We start from the raw sequence: 24,178 nt of genomic DNA on the forward strand, positions 1-24,178 counted from the left end.
AACACGAGTAACTTGGGGTTATCTTTCAGAAAGAGAATTCTTACGAGTGCTGTTCAAAAGTTCATTGCAACATTCCTTTCAGTATTTTGGAATACCACTACATGTATTCAAGAGACCTTAAAGGGCATGATTCATAGGAGTAAATAACTTCTGCATTTATATCAGCATATCTGCTTTTTTGCTTTTTTTTCAGTGCTCATAATAAGATGCAAGTAATTTTGGAATATTGACTTGGAGAAAAGAATAGTTACTGTCTTTGCATGGAAAGAGGAAAATGGAAATTTTCCTATGCAGTAGGGACAGCTCAGATTTTGTGGTGACTTCTCTTTTTGAAGTGGGCAAAGCTTCTTCCACTCCCCTCCCACTTCTCAGCCTCCCCCTCTAAACTTTGGGAAGCTTCACATTTGGGTTCATATCTCCTGGCTTAAGTTATTTTCGGTTTTCTGAAAAGATTTGAAACTTTTTTTGTTTCATGTTGTGGCTGTTTTCTTGCACTGTGGAACTGCCACTCACAATTGCTACCACTTCCTTGCTTGCTAGAATTTGCTGGGTATGAGCGCAGTCATGCCACACTGGGGTTGCTGGATTTCARAGTCTGGTTGCTTCAGCCAATAAGTGTACTTAACAGCCAGAGCAGCTGCAGTGGATTTTTTTTCTCCTTCCACTTAAATGAGGCAAATAATTTTCACTTTCCTTTCAGAAATACTGTAGCTTCACAGTATAAAATACAGCATTTTCAAGCTAAAAAATGTCTGAGCTACTTTCCCTAAATGCTGTCTGCAACTTAGAAAAGATGATCTTTTAGTTTCCTCTGTTGCTTTTAAATAGCAAGTGCTCCATTTCTTTTTTTTCCTTTAGCAGAAATTCTTTAGCAATGCTCAAATCTTGAACAATTTTCAGAAAGTTCTTGTTATTGTCTGATTTTTCTTAACATAAAATAATAAGCAGTGGAGAAAAGATATTTCTCTTGCTGTTATTTCACTATCAAAATCTGATCGCATTTGACATTTTTTTACATAGTAAACAGCCAGTTTTCTCTTTAACCTCAACTGAAATAGAAGTTTAGCCTAAAAACTTTTCTTTTGCTGTTTTTTTTTAAGTGCTGTAGTTCCTTTCCTTTGCCTTCCTTCTCTTCCCATAGATCCCATTAGGTTTTATATGCTGTACATATGAAATATAAATCTAGATCAAATTGTCATTCAGATGAAGATTTGATCTACTGTTGAATTGTCTTGACTATAATACTCTTTTTTTTTTTCTGTTCACTAGAATGTTATGGAACAGTTCAATCCAGGACTGAGGAATTTAATAAACCTGGGGAAGAACTATGAAAAAGCTGTTAATGGTAAGGCTTCTGTATGTAAACCTTAGAAAAAAAGATTTAACTTTCATTTAAATATACATATTATATATGAGTGTTGGCCATAAACATAAATTCCATGTTGAATTTTTTGTATTAAACAAACAAGCACATTTCTTTTTATATGAGAAGACCACAGGATTTTGGCTGAGTTCAGGTACTGTACAGCAGAAACTACATCCCAAACACGCCTAGAGTTATTGCAAAATAAACTGACGTATAAATAACCTATACTAAAATCATAATATAAATAGAAAAAGTAAACAGTTATATAAATTAGATGTTTTCTTTTTCCTCAAAGTATCTTCCAAAGGTACTTCCCATTCTTAGATCTGTTTCTACTCACCTACAGACGTGTAACAACCCAGGTAAGTAATCCTGCAAATAGAAAAACTTTAATGAATAAGAGTTGCAGGAGTGGATTAGAGTATCTTTTTCTTTTTTGATCCATAATAAATCTGATACTATCTTTTTAACAGAGTCAAAATCAGAATCAATAAATTTGAATCTAAGGGCCTAATGTCTCAAAATTTTTATAAAGTGGTTGCTTACTTCCATTATCGACTTCAGAGAAACTATGTAAAAATGTTTTCCAAAGCTTATACTGTAAGACCTGTTAAAGCTTGCTCCATTTCACTTATGCAGACCTGATGAGCTGCTTGATACCATATTAAAGCAACGCAAAGTCTCTCTGATTTTACCTCATTTTCAGTCTGTGGCGTATCTTTTCCCTACACGTAATCTAGTACTCTGAGAAATGTGATCCTGCAGAAGTAGTGCATAGCCAAGTAGACACTGAAATATCTCTTCATGCAAATTTTAGATCAGGCTTGAGCAAAAGATGAAACCAAAGCACGCAGGAGATGAAAATAAGGGAAATGTTAACTTAGTTGCAGTGATACCTAACCTGACTTAATAGCATATATAGTTTAGAGACTTTAGGTAGTACCAGAAGTAATAACAAGTGTTTCCATGTTTAACTGAAAGAGCTCATAACAGTTTGAGAGTTCTGTTGTGTTTGTACTTTGCTACTGGTACATTGTGTTGTCTCTTTATTATTATTCAGTTTGTCATCAGCAATCTAGCATGAAAGCTTAATTTCACATGAATAAATGTTTAATTGGAACAACTGAGAAACTGCGTTAAAGTCATCTTTGGGCTTTCATAAATTGTTAATCTGTTCTCCATAAATGCTCAGCAGTGTAAATAGATCTGTAACAAGGAGTAAATATTCTGTTGTTAAACAGTCAAACACTTTGCAGCTTTCCAAACAAGTTGGAATAGGCTGACAAAGAACATAAAACTCACAAAAGCTTCTCACAAATTTATAGTGTATTCTGTATGCATTCTGAGGTTAAAAGGTCCTTTTCTTCAGAAATACAATTTACCAGCCACAGGACCCTTAAGAGATTCTATGGGTCAAGTTCTTCATTAACTTCCTAAGCACAGGAAAAAATCACACATTTTCTCACTGCCTGCCCCCCCCCCTTTTTTGTGAGTGTGCCTGTATTGGAAAGTAAGGTTATCCCAGGGCTAGCTTGAGTAAGCATTAGCTAGGCAAAGACTTAAATATTTTTCATTGCCTTTTACAATAAAACCTTGCCATTTTTTCCTCATAATTTCTTTATGTTTGCAGTGTGCAGATCAGTTCTAAATACCCTGAAGATGTCAGGAATCCACTGCATGGTGCAGACCTACTACTATATGTGTGTTTTGTTGCTCACTACTAGCCTCCCCGCAGTTTGAATCTCAATGTTTCCATGTTTGTTCTAACAAAAAGAGCTTCACTGTTTGAATCAGATATAACCAGGAAATGATTAACTGAGAATAAATGAAACATTAGTGATATATATTAAATGCTTCGTGATTCCTGTAAAGATGGAATTGAACTATAGACAATAAAATTGTGGGGGGGAAAAAAAAAAAAAGGATTGTCCTGAAAAGAAAGATGAATGGATGAATGTCCAAGGGTTAAATAGGGATGAGCTGGTTGGGAATGGAATGTGAAACCTTCAGGATTCTTCTTAAATTGTGCATGCACCTGTTAGCTTAGGTTTTATTGCTTAAAACACTTGGGATACAGCTTTCCCTGCTCTTCTGAATTCAGTGACAAAGATAAGGGTAGGCGTTTCCCTAAAGAATCGAAATAAATCAATGCAGAAATTATGTATATCAATGGTAATTTTTCACATCTATTGCAGAAACTAGAAATCTACCAACAGTTACTCTGCTGARTAATGTGATTTATAATAATCTAAGGAACATTAACAGTGCCAGTTGAAAACTGTGAGAAAAATGGCAGATCTGGTTATCTATCGTAAATCTTTATAACCTGGAGATCATATTTCAAAGACTTAGTATTTGAAGCCTTACTATTTAAGGAGTCTAAAGTTTCCCTGAAGTGGAAAAATTGGAGAGGATCCTTACAGGATTCTGGAATTTCCCCTTGGCTCTGTCTCGCTGTCCCTGACAAGGAATCATCTTTGTCACTGCAGTATATGATAATTGCACAGTGTTATCCATAATGGTAATTTTTAGGAGTGGCAGTATTGGATGTATTGAAGCTTTCACATTTTACTTCTTTTTTGTCCATATGTCATACCTGATGCACTTTTTTTCATCATTTTGTGATGTGAGTTACTCTATTACAGCTTACTTCAACAGTAAATGATGATTTACTTTTGAAGGACTTCATGTCTCCTTGTTGAAACCGTAGGTTCACTTTCTCATGGGCAATAGCTAGGTCTCAGTAGCAAAAACTTAAAGTCTTTCTGGCTGGCAGACCTTTAACTTTGGGAATATGAGGAAGAGACCTAGGGATTCCTAGTAAATTCAGGATTACATTTTGCTTTTTTCCAACATGGCTCATCTGTATTGAGGAATTTTTTTTATGTCTCGACCAATGGCTTAGGGCTGGCACTGTACTTACAGATGCTGATTACTCCTGGATATATTTGAAAGATGGAACTCAATAGCAGGCTGCAAATTTACTTATCTGTTCTGCTCTCCTGTCTTTCTGTCACCTAGCTCCAGAATTTAATAGGAAGCTCAAGGACTTGAGTGATTTGCTGAGACAGCAGGGTTCCCTTATTGACACATACCTCTCTTACAGCCTGTCCCAGACTCCAAAACTTCTTGAGATCATAGATTAATGGAAGTGGAAAAGCCTTTGATAACCTTTGTTTTAACTCTTTTCTTTCTTTCTTTCTTTCTTTTTTTCTCTCTCTTCCCCTCTAAGCTATGATAGTGGCTGGAAGAGCATATTATGATAGCCTTGCAAAGATTGGAGATATATCAGCTGATTCTCCAGTTTCTAAAGAATTAGGTAAGTGAAATCTCATTTTATTAAATTACTTYAAAGCATACACTTCATTTTTGTTTCCATCTTGCATTTCACAGAACTAATGTAAACTAAAAAAGGTTTGGAAAAAGGGCATGTTACTCTAAGTACTGCATAGATGAAAGGGATTAGATCACTTTAAAATATATTATTTCTTAGGCCATTAATGTTTTCATTTACAACAATTTGAAGAAACATTTTTCACTTTTTACTTTTATAAAAGTATTTCTGACATATTTCTGCTTGTCTTATGCATTCAAAAGCATGGGTATTTTTGAAGATCACATTATTCTGTATTAAATAAGTATAGGAAAATATGTAGTTTGATTTAGTATAAAGACGAATGAATAAAGATTTCAGGAACTGAATGTTGGTTTTAGGAGTGCTAGCATGTAATAGCAGTTCCTAGACTAAATCAGTATTTTCTGTATGCATTTGACTGTGAAGAGTCAATATTTTGACCAAGAATATCTCTAAAATTTCTCAGATACTTTATTTTGTAGTTTCAAACTTGAACTTTTGGAAGAGGAATGATAGAGTCAAAGATACAGTACATTTACAGGAATGTAAAATTAATCCAAGTTCTGTACTTCCCTGAAAGTAATAGCTGAATTTTTGAAAGAATGTCTTCAGCACTTTGCTTTATACACCTTTGGCTAGCCCTGAAATGATAGTGCTTGATCTACAGAAGTGACATTGTCATGGCAGCATTTGTAATGTTACTGATAAAAGAGTATAACATCACTGCAAAACAAAGGAACAGGAACTATATTGTAAAGAGGAAACAAGTTGWTCAAAGCCTCAGTCTGCTTCTTGACAAAAAAACAAACCTGATACAGTGTTTTGGATCTGTACTTTTGATTACAGGCACTGGAGGACTCTTACAATGATGCATCATGTATCTTCTCCTGTAACTTTAACTTACTGTAGTATATGAACTTAGGCTGATCAAAAGGAATGTTCTTAGTAATGTTTCTTAGTGATTCAGTTGAAGGAGGAATGAGGGAAAGACTGTCCTTAAATAGTGAATACCAATTTCTTTGCGCCTGCGTGCATTTTTTACAATTTTTTCTGAAGCCACTTTTGTGTGACTGTTAACATTCTGTGTTCAAAGCTGGGAGCGGCAGAACAGCAAACAGAAAAAAGCAAACAGTCCTAATGTAGTTGCTTTCTGTATTTGCTTTGCAAGTTGTTTATACAAAACAGAGTTACTGGTTTGAAACTATAGAAGAAAAGTATGAGAAAGTTTGTATGAGAAAGTATTAACCATTCACAGCTTCATAAAACAACAAAATGTAATCTAGACTTTTGTATATTATTCTAATCAAGCAGTTGTCAGATGCATGGGGTATCGTATTTATTGAACTTTGTATGACTGTGGGATATTGTCTGTGTGTTTGAAAAAAGCCTAGAGCTGAATTCTGAAAATAACTACTATTCCCTAGCAGAGGGGACAATGCAGAATTGCTACTGAAAATATATTTTTCATCTAATTATGAATTCTTTCCATTTTTCTCCATATAATATACAGAGAAAACATATGTCCTGGCCTTCTTTGAGATCAGGTTTCTAATGCTGCAGTCTGTTCATCTTCTACTGAAACTGTTACAGCAGAAAAATCTTTCTTCCTAATGAAAACAGTGACTCTGGATTTCCTCCAGTACACTTTCCAATAGAATACTTAATTTTGAGATAGAGAAAGTCAGTGAACATTGGAAGAGGGCACTACAGTAATAGTTTAGGAGTCTGTGAGAGATTATTCACATTTTCTTAATTAGGGRAAAAAAAAAAGCTGTGACAGTTCTGAAGCTAGGCTACAATGTTGAACTATTTAGCAAAGAAATATGATGTACTAGGATTCCAGGTGTCTTTTGTTAAAAAACTAATTTACTGCATAGCTCTTACTTTTTAGTATTTAACAATATTAAAACACACATGCTGGACAGTATCAGATATGTAAAGGCTGGCCACACTCCGCTGGGATCGGTTCCCTGGTGGAGTTCCTGCAGGCTCAGACCCCTGCAGAATTGTCTGTTAGTGAGAAGCAGCCTTTAGCTTTGGCAAAATACTTATTATTGACCAGTAATAGCTCTGTCATGCATGATACTTCTATCATCCTCGCCAAAAGAGAGGTCACTTGTAGTCAGCTGAGCTGTTGTTTTGTTAGTGCCTGTGAACTGCTGTTCCAGAGTGTATTCTCTTGAGGATTAAGTGAGCTAACACATTCTTTTTTTAAAAAGAGCACTAGTCTAAAGGTGACCAGGAAAGAAGCAGGGAGAGGAGCAATTCCCATAACTTTACATCCGTATGTTATTTTTATCCAAATCTGGTGTTCAGAATACCTCTAACTTTTTTGCTTTTCTTTCAAATTTCATTCCAAAGCTTTTTCCTCTATTTTGTATTATTGAAGTCAATGGCAACACTCCCATGGATGTCAGATGTCAGAAGGAGATAATTTCAATATTTAAAACAATATCCTGGCTGTTCACAGGGAATCAGATAAACCAACAATGAGTTTATCTAAGGGTTAGAATCTAAGGGTTCTGGTGTGCTTTAATATTTGAGCCCAAACTGAGGTAGTATAGTTTCAATACTTATACTTCAATACTTCAATACTACAAGTTAGTCTGGAGTTTCAATGTTTAGGACTTTTTAAAACCAAAAAATTAAATATTTTCCTCTGAGTAGAAAACAGTCAAAACATACGAAGTAAGTATTGTCTCTTGCAGAGTAAGTATTGTCTCTTGAAACTAATCTGTTTAAAAATAAACAGAAAACCCACATGGATTACCCATTTAACTACACTCAAGGCAATTAGCATATGGACAGCAAGGCTTACTGTAGACAGAAATCCACAGTGCTGTTTCTCTACGTCTGATGATGACACTGTCTCTTCTATAGTAGAAATTAAGGTCAGATCACTTATCAGCAAATTATCTTTGAGTCATCTAAAACGTAGATGTCTCCTCCACTGCGTTGGTATCTCACTGATCAGACCCTCGGTACTTTCTGGCTGGAAAAGGAGGTTTAGAACAAGATTGCCCCTTCACCACTACCCCCAATAGYATATCAACTTACATATTCTTTGCAAATACAGTTTGTATTAAAATCAGTCTTCTGAAGATTAAACAGGGAAGTGAGGCAGGATTTTGAGTTTTGAGTCTTTTCTGTAGAAATTGACCTTTAGTTTTGGCAGATGGAAACGTAATGTATTATTTGAAATTCAGTTGTGTTGCATCAAACTTCCTGTACTTAATTTTAAATGGACTACAAGGCTTAGATGGATACAACACAATATTATTTACAATCTATAGAGAATCTTTACTGGAACATTACACTGAGTCATTTTACAGCTCAAACCAAACCGGCTGGGTGACCTGGAGCATATTTACCACCAGGCGTGATGGAAAGATTTGAATCAAAAACACAGTCAATCCATCTCTCCTTCTCATAAGGAAACAGCAGTATGCGTTCTTTCTGTAATGAGACAGTAAAATGGGCTTATGGTCAAGGATACAGCTAGAAGTTTGYCAAGTGTCAAGGCACAGTGAAAATAGGAATAGAAAAGAAATAGGGAAGAAAATATTTTACGGAAAGGGTAAAATACATAGAGGGCAGAATAAGGGGGAAAAAAATCAACTAATATTGTCAGAAAACACAGAGAAAGCACTTTCTTCTTTAGAATGAAATGGAAGCAGAAAAGGGAAATAAGATAATGAAAAGTAAATCTGGGTGTTCCAGCTGATACAAGAGCTTTGGTACTAAATATCTGTATCTTTCAAGTTAAGTTAAAGTTCTCTGAAATATTTTAATATAAAATAACTTAATATAAGTAAGTTGAGGAAGTACAAGGATATATTGCGTTCATAATACATTTCTTATAAATAAGGGATAAGTTGATTTAAATCAACTTTTTTTCAAATTTTTGAGTTGCCTAAATTTCTAAGTCCCCTTAGACTTAGCTGTGAGCATAACCTGAATTTGTGTAGTTCAAGTTATCCAGCAATCTGAAATGTCCATTTCTTTCTTTCAATTTTTATATGGAATCTTCATGGAAGAGAAGAACATAAGAATTGTTTTTGTGGTTTGGAGTTGTGGAGAAACTRCAGTTACTTATATAATAATTAAAACAAAAGATTATTGCATCCCTTCTTTGGACTAGGCACCTTTTAGAAATTGCGCAAAGAAGAAAAGCTAAGGAAACAAGAAACTGCACATCTAAAATGTTACTATTTCATATTATTCAAATTACAGCATACCACAGCAGCACTGTAAAATCTTGGGTCTCAATAATGCATTAAAAATAACTTCATTATATATATGCTAATCTGCTGGTACAGTGCTAAAAATAGTACTATTCATGGTGTGTTGCTAACCCTTTTTGTTTTGCCCCAAATATGGGATTATAAGCTTTTGTCTAATAGGTTTTCAGTGCTTACAATTTTAATAAACACTCTTTTTTCAATAATCTAATCTGTCTTCCCTCTTCATTTGCTCAAGGAATCAGGAAGTTAGTTCCTGCACATTCATTGAATATTTGTTCCTCATATATTCCCTAACTAGCCTCTTGTAGCTATGATAACTGGCAGGTGCTAAAGACTTTTATAATATTGTGGGTGTAAAGTCTCTATTTGTTGTGTGGCAACCATATCTATAGGAGTCACCCACAGTTAGATTATGGTCTGAACACAGAGCCTAGTAATGCTCAGGAAGTAAGCGTAAACTATTCCTTGTTTGACAACCTGCAAAAAATAAATTTTAAGGAAAATACTACATTGCATAGTCTTGACCASTAGAACTAAGCTTGCAGAAGTTTAGCATGTTTAAAGGAAAATTGGAGGAGACAAAATTGAGGAGGGAGGGGAGTGTTTGTTTAAATTATTTTGTGTTTGTTTGTTTTAATTATTTTGTGTTATAGGCTTATTATTTTCATAGTCTCATTCTGCTAAAACTTACCTGGAAACAGGTGTGCAAAAGCTGTTGCTCACCTGCAATCTGAAACCGAAGAACTTGGAAAAACACAAGTTTTTTTTTTTTATTAGGAGCTGTTTCACGGTTAAAAACCACTGCAGGTAGTTTATGGAAGCAAGTATTGGGCTAAAAGATTGTTCTGTGTTCTGGTAATTTCAAGATAGGGAGACATGGCTGGGGATAATCTTTTAATGGCACATAAGTGAAATCCCTACTGGACAGTATCTGCAAGATTTGGGGGGGTTTAGACTCCTAATTCAAGGAGGAACATTGAACTCTGATACGTGTATTCTTCTCATGCACAAAATACTTGACTGCCTTGGCTCCTTCTGTTTTAAAAGACAGTGTTCAAATATATTTAAGGTATATTTGCAGAGAGAGTATTGTAATTTTAAAGGTCTCCGCAATGTTGTCATGCTACTCAAGTACAAAATTTACATTGTGAAGTGATGGGCTATAACTGCTCGACTTAACAAAACACATATATGTAGTAACACTGGGAGGTGGATAACTAGGGGGGTAGGAGGGTTCTGTGTATGCATGTTTCCTTTTTTGAGAGCCTTTATACATATCTGCAGTTAGCCAAATGTCTATATATTTATCACGGTAACTACATATTACTTTGAAAGTCTTGGTTGGTAAACCWTGTGTTCGTTCAGAATTGGCTAATGATTAGTGAATTAGGCCTGTAATTTATCCAATAGTTCAATTTCTCATTAATCTGTGTAAGTAAGAACAACAGAACACCTTCTGACAGAATCATAGAGAACCTTCAGAGACTGATAACTAACTTCTAGTTTTTCAAAACAAACTAGAACAGTAACAATTCAATAATAATGTAAATTTAATGTTAATTTAGTAGTAWAAAACTAAATTTATAAACAGTACTGTTTATTTTTTAAGTGATAACTTAACTTCCAGTGGACTTTTCTTTCCCTCCTCTTTTTTATCTACAGAAATAGGAAATTTTCTATAARAGAAACTGAGCTTAAAGAGGTCAACTAATACAGAACAATTTTTTGAGCTAAAAAGGGAATTTTTTTATTTTGCTAAAAAAATATATATTTTTATGCTGAAAAAAGTCTAATCAGGCTGTAATGTAAAGCAGTATCTTCATATTCTGTCTCCCTAAAACATGATCTTGCAAGTATTTGTTATTCAAAACTGTGTTTTTTGCTTCCTGATTAATAAGCAAAAGAGCCATTTGGGCCTGTACTCTTAAAAGCTAGGAATAATTATCTACCTTTATAATACACCACTTAAGTGTCAATCTCACTACTGAGAAAGCCAAGCAGAAAAAGGAAAATTTACATCATTTGGGATAAATCTAGCTAGTTGCACTTCAGTTAATAAAAGGGGGGGAGGTGTTGGCTTACTTTATCTGCTAAATTGACTCTTCCAGCTGGAATCCAATTTCACTTGTCTTAGAAAGATGACACCTAGCACCCTTTCCTTCTCTGGCTCATTTAATCTAAAGAAAAGAGATCTGTCACCTTCTCCTRTCTCCATCTAACTGCAGCACATGTCTCTCTTCTGTAGTATAAATGTTCGGCTCTTGGAACAGGTTATGTTGGATAGAAAGGTGAGGGAAGTGAGCCAGCAACTGCAGAACCCCTTCAGCACCTCATCTGGGAAACTTCTGGGAAACTAGCTTAGATGCTGCAGTTGAAGCAGTTAGTGTATCAGACCAGCTTTTCTTATGGAGCATTAATAAAGTTCTGTTGTTCCGTGTTTATAATGAAATTGAATTGGAAGAAGCCACTGAATTCTTATAACAAGGAAAGAAAATAGAAAGCTGTCTTGAAAATGAAATGCAAAGTATTTTCCTGTTTTTCAGAAGTGAACATCTGTATCTTTAAATTTTGCAGTAGCATCTTGTTTCTGTGCTATGTAGCCCTCCAATCACCATAAGGAGGCTAGAAGGAGAAGAGACAGCCTTTTAGGTAACTTTCTCCTGAAGAAAACAGTAATTGGATTAGTGGAAACTTCCTCCTGTTGGTAGCTCTACTCTTCAAGGTCATTTATAAGTTTAAASCAAACCAAACAATCATATTAATGTTTTTTTTTCTCTAGAATCAAAACTGTGGCTTTTCATGCTCAGTGTTCTGAATATAAATATATGATGAAAATATGTTGGAAGTAATGAAAAAAAATACCCTGTAGGCTTAGAYTGTTAAATATGAGCATGAACTTAATTCTCTCTATATAGAGACTTTTATATATATATATATTATTGTGTTATATTAGTTAGTTATATTATTATAAYTATATATAATAGTTGGCCTAAACATGAATTGCAGAGCTTCTGGAAGCTGTTTGTGTTCCCTGATTTATAAATCAAATTAACTATTCAGGCACTATATATTACAGATTATTCTGTGGGTCTGTCACAGGCTTAGAGCTTTATGCATGTAATTTAAAGTCTGGCTGCCTAAAGGAGCTGTGACCCTGTTTGTTAAAGGAAGAACATGTGGAAAACAAATCTTGGCAGATCTTGTCACCTGGATCACATGGTATTTCAATAGAGGGCAGAGGGTGTTGTAAACATTCACACTGAGATAAAATGCTGAAGTAAGGCTGCACACAGTGCTCATCACCAAGCCCTGCCAATGGCCTGGCAAAAACTCCTACAAGTTGGTGTTCAAAAGCAGTAGAGAAAACCTGGCATTGTAGTGTTAATAAATGAAACAGAAAGTGAAGAGAAACCTGTTACCCTGTTGCTATCCAGAACCATAATTAACAAAGAAAAAAGGCATCACAGAGCAAYAGATAATCAGTGAGGAAGGTGGCCCCAAAACACAACCTGGACCGTGAGGGAGCACGGCAGATCAGATGGCACCATTCAATGAAGCAGGACAATCATTACTTTAAGATTTTATTCCTTTGAAGTTATGTAATCCTTCCCTCAAAGTAAAAAGCAGAAATGATCCTGCCAAGTGAAAGAGTGAACAAGAGGTGGGAACCGAGGTTTGTTACTAAACATGAAGGAATGTATATGCTTAAAAGCAGACGTTGCAGCTTGTTCTTGTAAGATTGCCAACAAGAAAGCTTGTTCTGTGTGTATTGTTATACCTTACACTGGAAACCTCCTTAATGGAAGGTGTAAACTTCAGGGCCCTGGGAATGGCTGAAGGGGGGAAGAGAAATGGAAGTACACAACGTTCTCTACAGACAGTCTCGGGGGCGCTGAGGAGTAGCGGCACCAGAAGGAAAGGTCGACAGACATTGACACAATATTTTTCCAGTTATTTTTTAGCTTGATTTGCAGGTAATCTCTAGATCGTGGGTCGTGTGCCTCAATCAGTTTCACAGACTTTTCTTAGCACCAACTTGCATGCTACCTGTATATTAAAGCACATCTCTTGGGTTTAGCGAGTGAAAAAGTATAGGTGTAGCACTCTGGCAGTCTCTTGCCCTGAACTTGTCAGAGTGGCTATCGTGCAGGCAGCGTTGGCAGTCGTGGGCCTTGTGATGCCTCACCTGGTTGAGGTGCAACAGCCGTGCACGGGCCTGCAACGTCTCGGGAAAGGTTCGTGCAGATCGTCCGTAATAACACGTGGCCACGCGCCCTCGAGGGGAAAGTGAGGTATTCGAAACGCCTGCAAGAAGTGTGCCTTTACTTGATACCTTCATGGTGTGCCTCCGAGGCCTGAGAGAATGGTGGAAATGCCCCAGAGGGCCTTCTCGGAGATTTTCTGTCTGTACTGAAACGGTTGAATTGCACGTTACCGTCACAGGTAGCAAAGACGTCATCTTTGCGACACGGACCCTGGAAAGACTGTCCTGAAATTCACCTGTGTGTACGTGTGACATTGTCCTGACTGTGGTGTGGGTGTCCAGAAAACATTAATTTCAGAGAGGGAGAAGCTTTAGTGGGGGCGCGCTGGGGGGCGCGTTCCCCTGGCAGCCCCCTGAACTTACCAAGTGCAGGACGAGCGCGAGACGCTGGGGCTAGYGTGTAAAGCGCAACTGGCAGGAGGCTGCTCTGCTCGTGCTCGGCTGATCCTTAGCAGTCGTGGGTTTTCTTGTTTTTGTTTTCTCTCTTTTCTCCATCTTCTCTTTTTCCACAGATCTGTCTATAGGCAGACAAAGAAATAAGCCTGTGAGCATGTGTGGATAAAWATAAGCTATCTTAATTTGTTCATTGTATGATATTGAAATGTGTCTTGTYAATGGGAGAAATAGATGGCAGTTGGAAAGTAAATGACATAATCACAAAGAAAATGCCATCATATATATAACTAGTTYGTAGATTCTTTAACCAAGAGTCTAACTTATGTACATACAGTGCAAAATATCTTAAAAAAAAAAACTAAAAAAAAATCTAGTATCCCTTGTAGATGTCATTAGCATTCCTAAGAAACAAAYATATTTGTCTTGAAATTCTGAGGAAGAAGTTTTTATCAAAACTCTAGGCTTAATCTGTGTTTTGGATTTTTGTGTTTGGGGGTTTCTTCAGTTCTGAGGCTGGGAAACTCAACAGCAATGCAAAGACGTACTGTAAAAATTGCAGTACTACACTCAAATTTTATTGAATTTCAAGTATCATTTACAACTACAACTTAAATATTTTCTTCTTTATTTTGTTAGTACTGGAAACTCATAAAGAACTTCAGTTTTGGCTGTTTAATACCATTYGCTTGTTCCAGTCTTGTGAAAAATAGAGATTAGCTCCGTTGTGTGATCTTCCCCAACTAATCTGCCTAAAAACAGCAGGGCCTCATACGGACGAGTTCAGGCTTGTGCTTGTGTTGTAATTTTTATTTTCTTTGTGCCTGACTTGTGTAAGGATTACAAGTCACTTATTTGTTTAACGAGACTGCAGCTCAAGTATGAAAAGCCATTGAATATAAGATTTTCAAGGCCTTATGAAAGATCAGTCTGACATACATATTTTAATATATTGTGAGTTTTTTAATATGTTTGGTTAAAAAAAGATGCCTGTAGCAGTCTTTAAAGATATTAGTAACAAGAGTAGCAGGTGGAAAAACAAGTTTGCCATTTTTCATCCATTATTAATGTAGCATAGGCTTTTCCTTTCCGTTTTTAACATTAAATTTAGTTTACTATGCTTACTAATCATTTGAAAAAAGATAAATATTTCATGTTAATTAACATCTGTTCAGCATCACAGCAGGTTTTAAAAACAATTCCAATCTCTAACTTTTTTTCAATGGAGCATATAGCAGTTCTTTAAAGCAGTCACTCTTCAGTAGGAAACCCACTGAAACTTTTTTCTTGACTGAGAGATCAAAACATAGTAGGGGAGGAGAAAAAGGGGTTTTAGGCTCATAGATCAATCTTTGCTAAAAATGTTAACAAAAAAAGAAGTCACACTTCTTTTCAAAATAACGGAAGCTAATATTTTTACTCAGTTTAAAATAGTACAGGCTTTTCATTCACGTGAGTCCAAAATGAAGCCCTGCGAGAAGGCGAAGGTGGAGCAGCACGAGTACATCACCGCCTAGCGCTCCCGGTGCCCAGCTCCCACACTTGTCCTCTGCAACCCTATTTGTTGCTTAATGGGTTTGTCAGGATATGGAGCCAAAATACTTAGACTTATGCAGCTTTCAGGGTCTTATGTACTGTGGACATTTCTCTTCTGTATCCATAACACTTTAATTCCAAATATTTAAGACCTTTTAAAATAGTTTAATGTAACTTATTAAAAAGTAGTGATAAAACTGAGCTATGGAGAAAGAGAAATAGAAACTTCCTAACCCTGAGTATTGAATCAGTTTCAAATAATTACCTGAAACACTGACTTGGGTAGCTTGAGCTAAGTTTAGAAAAAAAAAGATGCTTTGAAAGCAACTTCATATAAAATGCCTGTAGGCACAGTATGCTGAAAGCATGAGGCTGTTTCTATTTTAAATGAATAATTGCTGTAGTTTATTTTGTGTGGGAGCCTAATGTAAACAACTCTGACAACACGTGCTGTTTGTTGTTGTGTTTTTTTTTTTTATGAATTTACTCTGCATGAAACAAGAAGTAAGACTGATCTGTATTAACTAAGATGGTATTAACKTAGTATTAACTTCAGGTATAGTAGTTACTGGATTCAGAACCTGACTTTGGAAAATGTTTTCTTAAATTTATTGCCTTTGTTTTGTAAATGGGGGGAAATGCTTATTTGTCAGGAGCTCATTCTGATCGCGTATGTAGCCCTGAGCGTACGTTATTCACCTGAGCAGTCCATCTCGGTGTCGATGAGACTGACAAATTGACAGAAGAGTTTCAAAGAATTATTGTATCACACTGAAGTGCCTATGACAAAAATTTCAGTGGCCTTTTTGGTCTCAAAGCACTTCTGTGGGATAAGCACAGTACTCAGTTTACAGCGGGGCTGACGTAGACTCCTTTACCTCCAACGAGCTGGGTTTCCCAAGGATGCAAGAGGTGGTACAGGTTCAGAACTAAGTTTTGGGCTTCTGGTTGCTTTACACCTCTTGCAAGGGTGTGGATAATAAAATAGCTTTCTAATGGTTTATTAAATACGAAAAATCTGTTTAACCATCAAGTCTGTCATTCAGTTTCCAAACTTTTTCAATTGTATTTCTCTCAAGTGCTTTTCCATGTAAACAATCACTGTTTGATTAGCCTAAATGCAATCTTGTTACATCTTTAAAATATAATGGTAACATTCTGAAATTTAAAGGATTTTTAACTGTGTAATACTGTGAAATACGTCCTTTGACTTCCTGGCAGCTCCTGCCTGTGTGCAAAGTTAAGCAGGTATATAAGTTTTTGCAAAGTGAGGATTTCATTTTAAATTTTACACTTTTACATGTCCAATAAGAGCAGAATATTCAGTTTCCTTCCGTTATAATCAATGTCACTTTGGGGTTTTATTGCACTGATCTTGCATGTAAATATACAGATTTCTGTCATTGTGTAGTGGAGGTTTTGTTCATCTTCTTTACCCCATATTTAATCTATTTTAAATGAATTAACAAATTTGGTTAAGTCGCAGAAATGTTTCTGTTGTTGGTAGCTTTAGCAAGAACTTTGTTTACTTTTTTTTTCTTGACTTTAAACATTGATCTGATAATCCTATTTAAAATGTGAAGTTCCCTTTGYTTCTGATTTGGTTTTACTTAGCCATTTTTTGCTGTTCTGCTTCATGTTACTTTGTTCAAGTATGGTCAACAGGCTTCAAATACTTTATTCTGAATTTGATTTTCCTTTTCTCTACTGTAGGCTTTATTCCCCTTTCCCCCCCCCCCTTCACCTTCTGCAGTCACCTTCATAAAATGGCACGGAATGGTCATGTGTCAATGGCATTTTATAAAATGAGTTACTCATTTTATAAAATGAGTCCTATTTTATGTCCTTTCATGCTGTAAGGAAAGGCAGACTTGAGCTAGTCCTGTTGATTTATGTGCATGTTAGTTATAATTCTACAGATTTTTAAAGCATTCTGGGTGAGTTGTATTTGAAGCAAAGTACAGTTAGAGTTTGTAAACTATTACATTTCTTTATCTTTCCTTCTCATTTTACTGATTCATAGTAAGTTCCATTAAGGCTAAATTCAGGCCTTTGCCTTCTTCAAGGGATCTGCTGCACAATTAAATGTTCCTTCTGCAGTAAATCCTTTTTATGAGCAAATGATATGTGAGGCTTAACAGATGTCTTTTTTAATCATATTTGTTATAGTTTACAACTTTCTGTTTACATTTCAGACGTTAATTATTTCAAAGGACTTTTTTCTAATTTTTCTTCATCATAAACACCTTTTTCAGGACAGGGGAACTTAGGAAAAAAGAGAACATTTTGACAGAAATGGGATCTCATAATACATTTGAAGTATATTGTCTTCATGTGTAGCTTTGAATCAGCCTCTCATTCTCTTTAATGTAAATAATTGTGTGGTTTCATCTCTAAGACAGTAGGTTACTAGATCTGCCCTGAATGCAGAATGGGACAAGAAGAGATAAAGGAGTCATATAATTAAGCACTTTTTCCACTCCTAGGTATCTAAGAAAGTCTTACTAGAGAGAATTTTGAGATGTTTCCAGAGTGATCTCCTCTAAAGAAAACAAAATCTAAGTGTCTTTCAAGGAGATAATGCAGTTAATACTTTTATTAATTCTAACATACCTATTTAATATTTTCAAAGCTTGTTTTAAATGATTTTGTTAGTAGCTGCTAATAATTGTCTGTAGGACAGTACTCTGTTGATCAAGAATTCCATTTTTGATTCTACCTTGAACAAATTTTTCTGTTCTTCTGTTCCTAAGAACAGTCAACATAAGCTAAAAAGATAAACAGCCACTACAATCACCCAGTATGAACATTAAGATTAAAATGCAACAGCTGCAAAAGTTCTGTATTCTGCCTTTACAAGGAATATGGTTTTTGTTTTTTGTTTTTCCAAGTGACACTTTGTATTAGGAATTGTTTTTCATGTTTTCATCTGTTCTCATCTACTGTGAAGACTTTATTTTAAGGATGTTTTCTTGTTCATGTGTTGCTTAATGCAGTGTGTGAAAGGATGTTACATATTTTGGATTAGTGATTTTTTTTATTTTGTTTTTCCCCCCTCACAAAACCAACAGAGCTTTAATGGGATTCTAGTCTACTTTATTTTCTCAAGCACAATATGTGATGAATCTGATTAATTATACTCCAGTAATGCCACTGCCACCCAGATACAACTAATGGCCTTGGCTGAGCTTAATCTTCCAAATTCTTAGTTGTAGTTTAGAAGATATATAGATATATAGATATTTCTTTGCCTGTGCATTAAACCTATTTGAAAACAAAATCCATTTGCTAGGGAATTTGGCATTACTACTTGTGGTCATTTTTCAGATCATAGCTGTATTTTGCAGCCTAGTTCTAAGAAATATGTGTTAAGTGTTTGTATTAAGTTTTTTAATACTTGAAATGTTCTCTCAAATCCATATCTTAAAGAGATTGTTTCTCCTCTTCCCTGCATTGCAGTGCTAAGCTAATGGTAACATAGTAACACAACTATTTGTAAATGTTTTGGGCTATATTTTTGTTTTCTAAAATAAATATGTGTATATTTAATGTACCTTGTTTAACTTCTGCCTTTTTAATCACTGAGATTTCACATGTCAAGGGTAGAACATGAAATGGTATCTTTGATGGGCAAGTATTTTAATAGCTAATTATGTTCATCGTCAACACTGATGTTTTTACTTTATTAATTAATTGCATAAAATGCTGTCTAAAGGTGGTTCAAGTTTACAGCAGGTCTGTCAAACATTGGCCTTACGTGGCCTGTTATCGTGCAGTCTAGTCAAGTCATTATGTTTGCTAGCTATGCAGTTTGCCAGTAAATGATGACAAGGTTAATATTTGGTTACTGTGTATTATGAGTTCTGTGTGTATATAAAAACTGGTCATGAGCAGCTTTAATTCATGGTAAAATATTTTTAGTTGATATGAGAAATGTTTGTCTTCACCTCAAGTAGCTTGTTTCCTGTACCTTTTTGCAAGCTGAATAATTACTGAACACCAGAGCCACGTGTTAGTTTGTACTGTTGTTAATCCAGAGTAACCAATTGGCTTTACTGGATCTGTTCTATAATTCAGTGTTTTGATTAAAATCAAAACACTACATTGCAGTTGTTCAATTCGTATTCCCTTTGAATACTGTTACATTTAGGCGAGGGGTCACCTTGGCTCTTTTGCATTAGTCTTCTATAAAAATTTGTCTCCTTGCATAAATCTTATTTGGGAGGCCCATCAAAATGTGGCCAACCTTTTACCTCAAACTAGTGATAAAAGAACATGGTATATGTTCACTTTAAAAGTGCTCTCTATTTAATCTGCAGGGTTTGATTTATAATTTAAATCTTATTAGGTCAGATTGTGCTTTCTATGGGTTCCTTTCAAAMTGTTGACTCAAAGCATGAAAGAGGAAATGAAATGGGTGAGCCAGTACATACAGTGCTGCTGGATTACTGGTAGTAGTAGGGAGTTTCTAGCATAAAATGGGTTTTGTCTATGCACAGCATACAGGGAGGCTTTGGTTGAGAGGAAAAGAAAATGCAATGCGAGAGACAGTCACTGATAGTTAAAAAAATATTTAAAAGTATTCTAGGGTGTGTGAAGAAAATAAACTTGTAAAATAATCCARCACAAACCTTTTAGAAGGAAGTGCAGTTTTTAGAGTACTCCTAATGTCAGGACATGTTTTGTTTTGGCATTATTCTTTGTGTTTAAAAAAATTAAATAAAATGAAAAAGATGAAAAATACTGTTTCTAACCAAGTATTCAAGGCCTGAAAACTTGAAGGCTGCAGTCAGTTCAAGTACTGTTTGAGACAAAAATAACAGCCTCCGAGCGTCAGGTTTTCCATTCTTGACGCACCAGGTGAATGGGTTGTTTTATTGAGCGTTTACACTGCGGTGGCAGCGTGGGCCAGAGGAAGGGAGTGTGAGAGCGATGAGAGAGCTGAGTCAATACCCAACGTTGTTGGGTGTCTGTCAGGACTTGGAAGGCTGCGGCTTGCTGCGTTAGCATTGCCAAGTATTAGCTAAGTGCGTTGCTTTGGCAGCAAATTCTCAGAACATACTCTTTGTGAAGAGTGAAAATAAGCTAATTTTAAAGAGGAGAAAAATCTGTAAGGGCAGTTATTTTGATGGCCATTTCAACCTTCACCTTGAATTTCTGTAACTCCCTAAATAGCTTTCTATTTTGCATATTTAAAAGCAAACCTTATTGTCTTGTATTTCTTGCTTTTTCTTTTTTAATGTAGGTGTCTACCTTACAAGTTCCTGATAAGTGGTTACTAAACTCATCCAGTTTAAAACACCATTCCAGTCTAAAATGAATAGTATTTTTTTCAGTTGAGTTTGGTAAACAGAAATACTACAGACTAGAGTGCATCCACTTCAGCAGCCTTAAAAATAACAGGGTGACTTACTCATGTCAGCTACTTCACAGTTGTTCCATGCAACTATACTGTATTTACCATTCTGTTGCATATGAAATAACTGATTTCTATAGCAACTCTCCCTTCTCATGGTATTTACCCTTATAATTCTGTATTCACTAGCAACTCTAAACACAAACCAAAAAAAGCATAGCATTCTGTAAACTGAACAGAAGGACACATGAAACTAAATTAAACTAAATATATATATATATAGTTTTATATATTTTATATATTATTTCTGCGCACATGCACGAATGCCATAAAAAGTAGCCTCTCTCTTTTTCTCATCTGTATTTCTGGGCTTAGAAGACTGGGTCCTGAGTGTAAATTCCTTTTTCTTGCTAATCAAGGGATTGACTGTTTCCATTGTATTCTCAGCTTCCTGCTTCCCAGGCCCCTGGAGCCTGTTGCTCAAAGCAAAGAGGCATARAAATGGAGACAGGGGCATGGACAGGCGCTCCTGAAAAGTCAGGAAAGGCACCTGCTTTTCTTCCTGACCCACCTCAGGCTTTTCCCATAAACAGTGATACTAACCCRCATTTTACATGATTTAGTTAATATCTATTGTGTCGTCTTGCCTTACAGTACAGAAGAGACGGTTCTCATTTCAAAGAAACTAAAATTTTAGGATATCATACGTTGAGAATGACAAGAAGGGAGAAAAAACGGTAATAGGTTCCCACAGTGCCTGGSAATTAGCTCATACGGGAAAGCTACTGAACTACTAACATACGTTACGGGGAGACAGTTTGGGAGCTGAGGAACAAGATGATGAGAGTGATATTCTCATCGAGAGTTCGGCACGTCACTCACTTTATTTGGCTGAATTTCTCAATGACCTGCACTTTGGGGGACCTTTTGGGACCTTCTGCCTGCACGTGAAGGATCTGAAGGATTACAGGATGATAAATCTCTGCTAACTCAGGACAGGTTCTTAATGAATATGGATAGCAGAGAACATGATTTGGAGAGCAGCATGTTAAACAGTTAATTCATCCAGATATTTCTGGAAAAGGGAAGTGGAGAAGAGTAAGAATAACGAATAGGGGGGAGACTGGGATCGGACTGCCAGTGACTACAGAATCAGAATTTTTACAGTACAGTTTTGTAGGGCCTGCCACCCGTATATTGAGAAATAAATAAATTACTGGAGGAGGCGTGCCAGTGATGCAGCCCTGCCGTTCTCACCATGGAAAAGACAATGTTCACCGACAGCAGAGCAAGTTCTAGTCCAAAGACTTTTAGGTGAGACGCAGCTTGGGCGCCTGACTGTGGCTCCCTGCACTTTCACCTTTTTTTACGGGCTCCTGGCTGAGATTCAGTAACTCCTTATCRACAGTCCTAATTTGGGTGAAGTCAAAGTGGGCGTTTTAGGCTATTGCCGGCTGCCGTTCTCGGGAGCACGCCGCGGCCTCCCAGCGCGGACTGGCACCCGGAGAGCACGTCAGTGCCAGGGCGGGGAAGGGGCCGGGTGACGCGGGCGCCCGCTGCAGGGGTTTGCACGGCGTCGGGAGCCAGGTTTCCGCCTCTGCGCCCTTCCAAAGCAAAACAAAGCAGCGGAGCAGTTAGAAGTCGGTGCTGTGACTTTGTGCTGGAAGAGAGCAAGGAGGAATAGGCACATTCAGGGTCTGTTGAGAGGAAGCTGAGAAATCTGCCTCCTCTTGGCTGTTWGTTAGTGCCTGACACTAACTCTGATAAAACAGCATGAAAATTAATCGGCRTATGTACCAGAGGGGGTTTAGCAGGTGTGCTCTGAATGAACGGGAAAGGTTACTTTATTAACTCTGAACGTGCAGCTAGTTAACAAATGTTAAGGTTTAATTTTCAGACCAAAAAATGAATAGTGGCTATTTGGGTATTAACTACTATCTCTACTTCTTGTGTGCTAGTCTCTGACATGACAAGAAAAGAGCATCTTACTAAATCGGTATGTCCTATTATGCAGACAAGGAAGTGTTTTATTTTGTCTGGCACTCCATGTTTCTTCTGCATAATAAACATGATTAGTTATTATTCTGTTATTTATGAGTATCTCAATAGTCTGTGGCCAGATGCAATTATTAATTAAACTGCTGTGATTAGCAATAGCAAGAAGTTTCTTATTCCTCTTATGTATATACTCTAATAAATAAATATTAGTTAAATACATTTTATTACTGCTCTTTTTTAACTAAATTCAGACATCTAAGAAAAAAAGAAACAAAATGGTTATATGTTTATCAACAGGCCAAGTTCTTGTAGAAATTTCAAGAACACACAAGAAACTTAATGACTGTCTAGAGGAAAGTGTAAGTTAAAAGATTTTTTAAACTTATTTAAACTTTTGAAATTTTTTTGCTTATTTTTAATAACCTTTTATTCATTTGCTTTTAAAGTTCAAAAAATTTCATAAAGAAATTATATCTGAACTGGAGAAGAAAACAGAACTGGATGTAAAATACATGAATGTAAGTACATTGAACTCTAATAGCAAAGAATATTGTATTTTATATATCTGTTGCTAGTCAGAGAATTTTTTCAGAAATTCTTCAGTAAAAGTCAGTTAATACATTAGAACTGAAGTCTAAATATGTAAAAATTACAAAAAATGTCAGGGAATCAATGCATGACTTAGTAGCATTTTTAAACTAAAGTGGAGAAAAGCAATTGGCAAATTTATTTGATGTGAATTAGCAATATATAATACATATGGGTAACACTTGCTAGTCACTTACGTAGTTACATTGCTGTGTGCATTATGAGATGTTTTGAATGCTTTGTTTGCAGGCAACTTTAAAGAGATACCAAACTGAACACAGAAGCAAATTAGATTCTTTAGAGAAGTCTCAGGCTGAGCTAAAAAAAATCAGAAGGAAAAGTCAAGGAGCACGAAATGCAATGAAATACGAGCATAAAGAAATGGAGGTTAGTGTATTGTCTCATTTCTGTCCTTTGCATGAGAGCTGGTCAACAGAAAAGGTTACGCTAGAGTTTGCAACCAAGTCTTTTCTAAAAACTTATGTGTGAAGCTTACCACAACTTTTGTATATGCAATATAATTAGTTAATACAGAACTCTTAAGCTACTCAGCTGTAATTTGCTATAAATTTATTTCCCAAAGTAGGCAAATTGCACGTGTTATCACTTATTAATACCTGTTCTACTGATCTTAAAACAACACTGCCATCTTGAGGTGAAATGGAAAATGGCAAGGTAATGAAGAGAAATTTTATTTCAAATATTAACAGTCGTATTCTGGTTGCCATGTATCTCCAAAAATATTTCTCATTGCTATTCTTTTTCATACAAACAAAATCTTTATTTCATGTTAATTTTTATGCTTTTTCCTCCTTTTCTTTCTATTGTATTTTTCTCTTCAAAAAAGCATTGGTTATAAGCAGGTCCAGCAAACATAAGTAATACTAGCTTATTTCTTTCTACCTATCTTTTAACCTGCTCAGCTCACTTGCTACTGCTTTGAAGATGTATTCTTTTTGCTCCAGAATTTTATTCAGAGGTTAAAAAACTTCTTACCATTTTATTTCAGAGTTTTATTTTTGTCCTCTAAATTATTAATTGCCTATAATAAGCATATACACTTACTGATGAGGATGGG

At 35.9% G+C, this 24,178-nt stretch overlaps 1 protein-coding gene across 1 annotated transcript in view; it reads left to right on the plus strand.

Moving 5' to 3' along the window:
- The first annotated feature begins 206 nt into the window (after positions 1–206).
- Positions 207–24,178, plus strand: part of BAIAP2L1 (BAR/IMD domain containing adaptor protein 2 like 1) — a 34,413-nt gene continuing 10,441 nt past the window's right edge. Inside the window, exons 1-6 of the mRNA XM_085300533.1 lie at positions 207–212; positions 1,270–1,345; positions 4,599–4,685; positions 22,810–22,871; positions 22,959–23,030; positions 23,350–23,487. Of these exons, the coding sequence (XP_085156659.1) occupies positions 207–212; positions 1,270–1,345; positions 4,599–4,685; positions 22,810–22,871; positions 22,959–23,030; positions 23,350–23,487 (441 nt within the window). The remainder of the gene's footprint in view (positions 213–1,269; positions 1,346–4,598; positions 4,686–22,809; positions 22,872–22,958; positions 23,031–23,349; positions 23,488–24,178) is intronic.

Source organism: Rhea americana, unplaced genomic scaffold (genome assembly GCF_003343005.1).
Source record: "Rhea americana isolate MKP2758 unplaced genomic scaffold, rheAme1 scaffold_10, whole genome shotgun sequence".
Lineage (NCBI taxonomy): Eukaryota > Metazoa > Chordata > Aves > Rheiformes > Rheidae > Rhea > Rhea americana.